Source organism: Anarrhichthys ocellatus, unplaced genomic scaffold (assembly GCF_004355925.1).
Source record: "Anarrhichthys ocellatus isolate YVR2014 unplaced genomic scaffold, GSC_Weel_1.0 scaffold1418, whole genome shotgun sequence".
Taxonomy (NCBI): domain Eukaryota; kingdom Metazoa; phylum Chordata; class Actinopteri; order Perciformes; family Anarhichadidae; genus Anarrhichthys; species Anarrhichthys ocellatus.
Window position 1 is genome coordinate 1 of NW_022281392.1, and position 11,314 is coordinate 11,314.

The 11,314-nt window shown below is 42.1% G+C and overlaps 1 protein-coding gene across 1 annotated transcript; it reads left to right on the top strand.

Annotated features, from left to right (window-relative positions):
- Positions 1-51: 51 nt before the first annotated feature.
- On the top strand, positions 52-11,297 carry LOC116377572 (sodium/potassium/calcium exchanger 3-like; the record flags this gene model as incomplete). Its single annotated transcript, XM_031839219.1, has 5 exons — positions 52-376; positions 1,921-2,161; positions 3,203-3,369; positions 10,273-10,387; positions 11,031-11,297. Coding segments are annotated over exons 1-5 (994 nt in total), but the record flags the coding sequence as incomplete, so codon positions are not given.
- Between the last annotated feature and the right edge of the window lie 17 nt (positions 11,298-11,314).

Sequence of the window (11,314 nt, forward strand, 5' to 3'; positions counted from 1 at the left end):
TCATCAGTGCATACATGTGGTTGCATGCGTGTGTGTGTGTGTGTGTGCACTAGCCTACCTATCTAACAGTGGGCTTAGGCGTCGTTACACAGTCTCTAACAGGGGACGGTGTCCCCAACAGGGGACATTTTGGAGGTCCCCTGATGGTCATGCCTTAAATCAAGCTAAAATCATGTCCAAAACCCTGCGTGTATGTGTGTGTGTGTGTCCTACAGCAAACCACCACAGGAAGCCGTCGGTGCTGATGGTGGACGAGCTGCTGTCGGCGTACCCCCACCAGCTGTCCTTCTCCGAGGCCGGCATGAGGATCATGATCACCAGTCACTTCTCCCCGAGAACCCGCCTCACCATGGCCTCGCGGATGCTCATCACTGAGGTCAGGATACACACACACACACACACATGGGTAGACCGCAGTGTGTTTCAGACAACCTCTTTAAGAAGGCCCCCAGCCGAGAAACCAGATCCACCATTGAAGCTTCCAGGCAATGTGTGTTTCTTTTTTTAGACATGGTGTAGAAAAATATAACAGCATCTTATTCCTCAATTCCTTCTGATCGTGATTTTCTTCACAATTTCCAATTTTTGGAAGTTGTCTGACCTGCCGATTCAAATTTTCTTTCTTTCTAAAAACTATTATCAACGGCATACACAAACATTTTTAAATTAAATTGTCTGTTCCTAACAAAACATTGACTAGACATATTTGGTTACTTAGATGTGCTCCAAAACTGCATCAAGTTACAGGACCTTCTCTCAGTCTCTCCTTATTTTAGTCTCAATATACAAAGATTTCTTAATTTTTTTATATAATTTCTCATCCTGAATGACTTATTTCTAAGAAACTTCTGAGCACATATTTGGTAAACTCAAGATTTAAAGAGGTGCTTTTGTGCCATTCTTTGTGGAGAAACTCAGTTTTACAGATGTGTAAAAATCAACTAAGAATGTTTTTGGTCGAGTACAAATGTTTCTAAATATTTTGTTTTTTGTCTTCTCTCTGTCATATGTCATAAAACTACGTGTGTAAATTCCACCGTGCTCTACTTTCTACCGGTCCTGTGCTGTATTTTGAGTAAAAAGTTCCCTAAAATGAAAAAAAAATGATATTTTGGTTTCATTGCCAGAGTGCAGTTCTTTCTCTGTCTACGTAGAGAAGATCAAATTATTCTACGTTAAACATGTTGGCATGAACAGCTGCGTACTTTGCCGGTTAAATGTGATGATGACAAACCACGATTCACGTTCGACAATGTTTAGCTTAAGCTAACGTACAGACAGGAAAGCCTCCGACTTTGGATGTCTCAACGCTTAAAAACAATGAAATTATGTGATTAATAGATTAAAGGAGATCATTTACACTCTGCACTGCTAAGCGGCCTGTCTGAAATGACTCACCACTCTGTCGGTCATTATGAAATCATAGAGTGGTGTTTTTTCTATTGCAAACAATATTTTGCTGAGCATTAAATTACACCGACACATAGCTGAGTGGATATGACGGTTGTCATAATAGCCGGTGAAATTAAACTTTCACTCTACTACAGCTTGTTATAACACTATTTATTATACCCACATGAGCTCATAACTAGTCTCCTTCTTATCTTTAAACTAAGACACACAAATCGTCCTGCACTTATGCTTGCTGACTGACCTATCAAATAGCTTAAAAAGTCACCTTCAAATGTCAACAAAGCGATGATTGTTTTGTGCTTTCAGTTTGATTTAAACTGATTTAAAACAAATACTGACTGTAAAAGCAGAAAGAAATTCCCAGTAAATATATTGATATGTCATCCAATTCTCAGTTTCATATGAACAAATGAAGCTGCTGTGTAAATAGGAAACAGACTAGTTCTATCGATACACTTGTATTTCATTCTGTGTGTGTGTGTGCGTGCGTGTGCCTGCGTGACACAGAGACAGCGACTAATCAACACACGCACTCTGACCAACGGCGACTCCGACGTTCCAGTCAAAGGAGGAAGTAGGCGGGGTGTAGAAAACGGGCTGTCCGGGGCTGAGAGGGGCGGAGGCGTTCGCCGTGATGACCGGGAGGCGGGCAACGAGACGGAGAACGAAGACAACGAGAACAACGAGAATGACGAGGAAGAAGAAGAGGAGGATAGAGGGGGACCCTTATTGCCCTTCCAGTGCCCAGGTACCTGCTGGAGAAGGGTCTGTGTGGGATGTGTTATTGAAATGATTTATTTCCTGTCACTTTTTGCTGCACACTCTCTCACACACACACACACACACACACACACACACACACACACACACACACTGCAAGAAAAATGGTACCAGCACGTAACCCGCACCAAAACCACAAATGATAGTTTTTACATATATCTTTATGTTTACATGTTAATAATACTTCATTTTCACTGCACGGTTTGACTCGACTCGACTCACTTTTGGTACCAGGTTATTTTCTCTTTGCAGTATTTCTACTGCAGATAGTAACCCCTCACTGTACAGTAGGTGGGATTCTCAGATGATCACCGTAGCAACGCTGCATGCAACTGCATTGACATCTTCAATGAAGAAGTGTCTTAAACCTGCATTCTCTCTAGTGTCCACCAGGGGGCGACTCCTCTGGTTGTATAGAAGTCTATGAGAAAATGACTACTTCTCTCTTGATTTATTACCTCAGTAAACATTGTAAACATGAGTTTATGGTCTCAATCTCTAGTTTCAAGTCTTCTTCAATACAGCATGATGTTCATTTAGTAAATGATGGTCCATTTAGAGTCAAACAGACCATAAAGCAGGGGATGCTTTAGGGCGGGGCTACAGTGATTGACAGGTCACTGCCAGAGATTTATACGGCGTCTCTACGTCACTCCTCCTCAGTCCAAATATGGTCACTTCTGTTTATTGACTGCAAAAAACAACATGGCGACGGCCGTAATCCAAGATGATGACGGTGAAACCACTGAACTCGAAGCTTCAAAACATCAGACCACAAACCAATGAGTGACGTCACCATGACTACGTCCACTTCTTATATAGTCTGTGTACGGTACAGTTTTGCAGAGCCCTGCCATGTGTCTTGCTCGTGCCCAGCACAAGATGGTCCCCACCCCCCCTTTACCAATGTAATATGTAAACATGTGGATTGCACTTAAACCCACCCTTGGCTTTTTTCTCATGGTAGTTCTACTACACACTCTTGACCCTGTATTTGGTGTGTTTGCAGCCGGTGTGTGTAACAAGCTGAAGTGGCTGCTGGCCTGGCCTCTGTGCCTGCTGCTGTACTTCACCGTCCCCAACAGCTCCACGTCTCGCTGGGACAACTACTTCATGCTGTCCTTCGCCTGCTCCACCCTGTGGATCGCCGCCTTCTCCTACGTCATGGTCTGGATGGTGAGAGACTGGGAGACAAAAAAGAGAGAGAAGGCGAACTGGCAGAGATATAGATTAAAAAAAAACAAATCTCAATGATATACTTTTCTGCCATAGCCTTTGTGATTTAAAACATTTACATACGTGTTAAATCTTTTAATGTCTCGTGTAGCAGTTAAAGGAGCAGTGTGTAGGATTTAGTGGTATCTATTGGTGTGGTTGCAGATTGCTTCCAATCTTTCCAAGTGTGTCGGATAACTACAGCGGCCTTTGGCTAACTTAAAAACACAAAAAGGCCCTCTCTAGAGCCAGTGTTTGGTTTGTTCTGGGCTACTGTAGAAACACGGCGGTGCAACATGGCACACACTCTGCTCCACTAGTAGATATGAAGGGCTCATTCTAAGCTAACAAAAATACGATTCCTAGTTTCAGTTGTTGATACACTAATGAAAACAGTTATGAATATTATATTCCATTTCTGCGAATAGATCCCCAAAATCCAACAACACCTTTAACATGTGAAATTGATCAAGTTTTGCCATACAAACAAAGAATTGTCATTAGCTAGTAGACATTAGCTGCAGATATTGGCTCATAGAGCTATCACGTTTTAGCTCATTGTTTTGATTCGATTTTGTAACATTAGCTGTTTTTCAGTGACAAAGCTATAAAACCACACTGCACTCCAGCTGCTCAGCATCAAAGAGCAGACAGACACAGTTAGCGACTAGCTAGTGAACACAGCGGAGCATTTAACGGCTAACGAGACAGATATTTTCCTCCAGAGTTGAAGACCAGGAACAAAAGAATGCTAATGCTGCTCCATGACTGCTCATGTGTAAATTGGCGATGGTTTGCTAACAGGTTAGCGATACAAACTTTTCAATCCTGTTATGTTTCAAATGTGTGCTGGCTTTGACATTGCTAATGTATTAGCACTCTACTGAGCAAAGTAGTTTTAAAGTTGCTTTAACTGATCATTTTGTCACTTTTGGGGTGGTGGAACAAGCTGAAAATACAACGTTGACATATCAACATTGGTTATGATATCACCTCAAAATCTCTGCATCGGAGCAATATTTATTATAATTAAAGCTGCAAACAGCATTGATCAGGCCCTCGCATCTTCACGCACGTCGAGGGTACTGGCAAGACTGTGGTTGATGCGGCCATGCATTTCTGTTACCATCATACACTGCTGCACGAGTTAAACGATATTTCCTGTGTCGACTAATGGCGTAGCCAGGTCAGTTTGCCTCAATTAAGCCTCAAATCTTTTGAGTATACAATCATAAATGTAAGCCTGTGAAAATCGACAAAAAACTGAATGTGTGTGAATGCGCTTCAGTGTTAGTAACATAACAGACTGTCAAAGTAAATGCAGGTCGTTTGTTTGTGCAGGTACCTCTGACAATCCCTGCTGAGTGACTCAAAGCTGGAATGGTCGAGGAGAAATAGGAGAATGTATAGTTCCATGTGGGAAAAAAAACATATTTTTGTAAAGAAATAAGTTTAAGCCAAACGGTGAGCCAATGTAGAATAATCTATCATACAAATTAGTCTGGGTGCAGTTTGATTTTATTAAACAAACTTCACGTTGCATGAAATTACTTTACATTATGGCCTGTTCCAAAACGAACAAAAACAATTCAATTTACGATTAATGAAAACTCCACGTACAAGCGCGATGTGGAAACCTTTTTCATCCAATTTCTGCTCTCCAAACATCTTAGTTTGCACATATTTAGATCAGAGAAGTCTTTTTCTCATGGTGTGCCCACAAACCCTTTCAATAAGTTCAGTGTTTGGGCCACTGTAATTATAGAATCCTGCTTACGTCCGTGGTTATCAGTAGGTGGCGCTATGACTATGAGTTAATATTGGCATGCAGAAGTCCTAAAGTCATGACAGTCATCAAGAATGTCAAGTTTGGGACAGTCTTGACAAAGGACAGTCGAGTTACAACAGCTTGATGGATGATGGCGAACCATGTAAAATGGCTGCCACACCAAGTCCATGTTGTTCGATGAAACCTCAAGCTTTTAGTAACTTTTAATCACTGAGGTCTTTAGATTGATCTGACCGAATCTGAAGTCAATCGTGTCAAATCTCAAGGAGTTCGTTAAAGTATGACGCCTTGAAATGGCAAAAAAAACAATGGCTGATACAAATACAAAATTCAAAATGGCTGACTTCCTGTTGGGTTTACAGCATGGCCCCATAAGACTTTTAAGTCTACATGTGATACATCTGCTTACCCAATTTTATATATCTAGGTGAAACGTACTGCGAGGGCTGCATCGTCGAAATCTTGTAGGGGGTGCTATCAAGCCAACTTGCCACTCTGAAACATTAAAATCACATCAGATAACTACATTCAGGATTTTAAATGTGTGTGCCATGTTTGGTTCTGGTTGGAGCATGTTTAGCCCCTCAAAAACACCTTCGTTTTTTATGGCGAAGAATGCGTCGCCACGGCAATGGCCTTTCAACTTCGAGTAAGCTTTCATCACAAAGGTCTGAACTGACCAAATTTGAAGTTGATCTGATTAATTCTCTTGGAGGAGTTTGTTAAAGTACAGTGCCTGGAAATGGCAAAAACGAAAATAGAAATTCATACAAAATTCAAAATGGCTGACTTCTGGTTGGGTTTAGAGCAGGGGTTGGCAACCTGCGGCTCGCGAGCCGCATGTGGCTCTTTAGTCTCTCTGTTGCGGCTCCCTGAGTCTATATCAGTGGTCCCCAACTGGCGCACCGGATCTGGACTCAGGACCTACAACCGATAGATAATTCGGAATTTTACATATTAGGCACCGAGTCTAAAATTTAACCGGCGCTTCTTATTCAGCCGTTACGGCACTTGTTCGGCGGTGCAGGAAACACACCGACCAATGCATTGCAAATCACATCACGTGATGCAGCTCAGCCAATCAAATATGGGTATTCTGACAAGTTTCCTGACTCGAGCGAGGTTTACACACACCGTGACACACGTGACTGAGACGAGGAAATAGAAAGAAGAGCAGGAGAATTGCGCTAATCGAAGAAGTTATCTCACATGACGTTCTCCAAAAAGAGAAACGTGTTCAGAGAGAATATAATTTATAAGCAAGAATGAACAGAATCTTATATGTTAATTATTCCCACAGGCAGTTAAATCCTCTACCCCTGTCAAGTGCTTTTCCCTGCAGGTGGCTAATCATGATTTTCAGACCCCCGCCCTCTGTAAACTATCAATGGATAAATCCAAAAAAAGAAAATTCACGGAGGAAAATAGAGAGTTTAACTCTGCGTGGACGTATTCAATTGCTTTCACTGCCAACGATGCTGGTTTACATGTATGCTTCCAGAACAAGCACACAGCATGTGCTGAAAAGTGTCACGCTGGAGATGAGCGAAAAAGAGCGAATTCTCAGCTGCTGCAGCAAACTGAGCTCTTCATAAGAGTTTGATATTGTTATATCAGGTAAAATTGCAAAAAAATGTCAAGAATTGTCGTTATTCTTGTTCTATATTTCATAAATATGACAAACTAGTTTTTGTATATATAATATAACTATATATACAACTTTATAAGCTGTGATATCAAATAAATAATTTTGCGGCTCCAGACGAATTTTATTTGGTGGAAAATAGGGCAAAATGGCTCTTTGGATAGTAAAGGTTGCTGACCCCTGGTTTAGAGCATGGCCCCATAAGACTTTTTTTTAAGTCTAAATGTGATACATGCCTACCAAGTTTTGTAAATCTATGTGAAACATACTGCGAGGACTGCTTCATGGAAATTTTGTAGGGGGCGCTATCGAGCCGACTTGCCATTCTGAAGCATTAAAACCATAATATGCAACTAAATTTTGCACTTTAAATCTGTGTGCCAAGTTTACTTATGTTAAGCCGCCACATCGCCGCCCTTGAACAAATTCTTACAATCTTCACAATGAAGCATTATCAAGGTTTTAAGGCTTTTCTGACAAAATTTGAGGGATCTGATTAATCTGTGAGGAGCAGGATGTCAAAGTACACAACATATAACTTCATGTTACCACTAGGTGGCGCTATTACTATGATTCTAAATTGTCATATAGATGTGTTCAAGGTCAGGATGTTATGACATATGAGAAATCTGGAGTAGATTAGACAATGTACGGCCAAGTTACAACAAATTCCTCTTTCGTGGCGAATGGTCTATTTTTGCCACCACGCCACGGATACATAGTTCGATAACTTTTTGATCTTTGAGTAAGTTTTTACCGACATGGTCTCAAGAGCGTACTGACCAAATCTGAAGTCAATCAGGTGAAATCTCTAGAAGGAGTTCGTTAAAGTACGAAGGATTGAAATGGTCAAAAAACATCATAAAATTGAAAATGGCCAACTTCCTGTTTGGTTTAGGGCATACTTCCAAGAGGATCTTTTGTATGGCCCATCAAGTTACACATACCTACAAAATGTTTCGCAATGAAAGACCCACGATAATAATAATAAACATTAGAATAACAATCGGTCCTCCGCTCCGACTACGTCGGTGCTCGGGCCCTAATAATCCTTACAATTTCAATAGGGCCTTCGCTGGCCCGACGTTGTCGGTTGCTCGGGCCCTAATAATAAGAAACATTGGAATTTCAATCGGGCCTTCGCTGGCCCGACGTTGCCGGTTGCTCTGGCCCTAATTAAAGCTGCGAGCAGCGATGACTGGGCCCTTGCATCCTCCCGCACGTCGGAGGTGCTGGCGGGACCCCGACTTACGCGGCTGAGAACGTCTTTCAATAGGGCCTTCGCTGGCCCGACGTCGGTTGCTCGGGCCCTAATTAAAGCTGCGAGCAGCGATGAAAGGGCCCTTGCATCCTTCCACACGTCGGGGGTGCTGGCGGGACTTACGCGGCTGAGAACTTCTGCGACCGTCTGACAACGCATCCACAAGTCCAATGTTTTTTTCCCGCGTGACGCTGGAAATGATGCTTTGCAAGTAGTCCACCGCTTCTTGTATCTGCTGTGTGACACACCAGTAAAACAATATAAAATAAAATAACAAATACAATTACAAACAAGTTGTAAAGATAGTGCGCTATATCATATGGTTGAATAAAAATAACATGCATTGTGTTGCTCTATATCAAGTGTGAACCACATTATGTCTTTCTATGACCTATGACACATGTACAAAGTTCCATGAGTTTTTGAGCATCCCAAGCCACTCAACCGTCAGCTTCCTTTTTCATGGCAAATGATGCGTTGCAATGGCAACAGCGTTCATTGAAAACTCACAATATTCATGGTGAAGCATCTTCAATGTGTTAAGGCTATCCTTGCCAAATTTGAGACTGATCAGTTCAACTGGCTAGGAGTAAATAAAATAATAAAATGTGACTTTTCCTTTTGCCAGTAGGTGGCGCTATGACTATGTGAAAATCTTTGCATTGAAATATGCTCAGGCTTGAAGTAGCATCATGCATTTTGTTCAGATTGGATAATGTACCTTGGAGTTATAACAACTTCCTGTTTCATTGCTAATGGTGCAAAATGGCCACCACGCCACGTCAAGGTCCTTCCATGAAAACTCACGAATTTAATAATTTTCACATAGATCACATAGATCTTAAGAGCATCCTTACCAAATTTGAGGTCGATCCCATTAATTCTGTAGGAGTTTGTTAAAGTACAAAGGCTGAAAAAGTGAATGGGGTGAATTACTGTAGCACCTAGTGGTTGAATGGAATTAAAATTGCAAGGTATGTTCCAGGATGCAATGTGCACATATGTAGCAAATTTAATGATTTTTGGACAAATGGTTTTGATGTTATGTGTATTGATATACAAGCCATGCCCCTAAGAAGTTTATTGGTCCATATCTTCCAAACGCAATGAGGTATCAACAAGTTTTTAATGACTTTACATGATATTAATCCACTAATGATCCACAGCAAATTTGGTAACAATCGGACCTAGTGTGTAGGAGGAGTTTGCAAAAATTTGTTTTTCATAAAATTCAAAATGGCCTTCGCTGGCCCGACGTTGTCGGTGCTTAGGCCCTAATAAACATTTGAAGAACAATAGGTCCTCCGCTCCGACTACGTCGGTGCTCCGTCCCTAATAAATCGCAGGAAACCTGAAAACAGTAATACACATAGTTGCTTTATTCAAAAATCACATCACAATCACATCACACTCGCTCTGTAATGACCCATGTTACTCATTCGGTCACTTCATGCTATTCTCCTTAGAATAAACCAAGTCTGTAAATAAATATTAAAGTCCATGACTTTAAATACGGTCAGAAACAGTTTTTTATTCTTAATCCAAAAACATCCATGCTAATTGTCTTAATTTATCAGTGTAGGCTAGAAAAAGGTAGTAGGACGTAGGAAGAAGAAGCCACAATAAAAAGGCAGCATGCGGGAAAAGCTGGATGTTAACAAATATGGATTCAAAATACTTGTTTTTTTTTTACCGTGCAACTACGTTATAAGTAAGGACATGCACTTGACCCCAAGGGTACACACAATGCGTCATGATGTGTTACGTTGAATTTAAATGCAACTTTTATTTGTTTCAAAGAAAACCTCCACAGGTCACCTGTTATTGGTGATGGCGAGGTGGTGTACATTTGGTTTTTCCGAACAGCTTCTGGCTGCTGCTGGAAATAAGTTTGATGAGAGCAAAATCTTGTAGAGCTGACGGGAACTGCAGGTGATAATTCTGTGTGGGTTCATAGATGAGGTGCATCTTTACTCCACATATCAATCGTTAATATGATAAAGTATTATTATTGAATATTTTGTGTTGTTTTGAACAGTATTTTCTGTTCCAAACCCATCTAAAGCTGTCTCTTTTTCATTTCTTTCTCCCCAGTAGTTAAAAAACACACACACGCACAATTGCCAAAGATACAAGCAGTAATAGTCTTCGTCTGTGTCCATCTGTCAGGTAACAGTGATAGGCTTCACACTCGGCATCCCAGATGTCATCATGGGAATTACCTTCCTGGCGGCCGGCACCAGCGTCCCTGATTGCATGGCCAGCCTAATAGTGGCACGACAAGGTAATCACACACACAAGATGACAGGTTACCAAGCTGTTATTTAACACACACACACACACACACACACACACACACACACACACACACCTACGGCCCCGATGGAAGCCAAACAACAGCATCAAAGTGAAGCCACTATCAAAGAGCCAATAGGAGAGGGGAGGAGATGAGGGAGATAGAGATTGGTGGGTGGGTGGGGGGGTGTCATCTTTTTCCAATGTCCCTCTTCTGTTCCTGTGGTGAGGCTTTAAAAGAAAGGGTGATGAGGGAAGACAGCCCGACAGGGTCCCTACCTCCATCCTTTTCATCTGTGTTTATTCTTGCTCCTGTCATCAAATATTAAACGGCCCTGTCTGTCTGGGGGGGGGGGGGCAGTTTAGTCGTCCGTCCTCTGCTTTGTAGCTGCTGTTGCTTCATCGTTTCCGCGGGATGTCAGTCGGACAGATAGCTCCACTGATTTCGCCTATGTCAACCTACCTCTTTCCAAATCTGTGGCAAACCCCCCCCCCCCCCCACACACACACAACTCTGTGTAACTTCCTGTCTCCTCGTTGCCCACTAACTTTTCCCTTGATGCCATCTCTCTGTCCCTTTCTTATCCGTTCTCTACATTTCCTCACACCACCGTCTCTGTCCGTCCGTCCAGGAATGGGAGACATGGCCGTGTCCAACTCCATTGGCAGCAACGTGTTTGACATCTTAGTGGGGCTTGGCCTCCCCTGGGCCCTGAAGACCCTGGCGATCAGCTACGGCTCCGATGTGAGTATCGCACTCCTCGATGCGCTTCACACCCCTCTCTTCTCAGGGTCAAACCTCAAAGTCACAAACACATTACTGAAATCTTATACAGCAGTGGTGGTGGGGGGGCAGTGGAACTACAGGGGGGGTGCGGCTTCACGGTACACACCGGGAAAACAATATAAAATAATA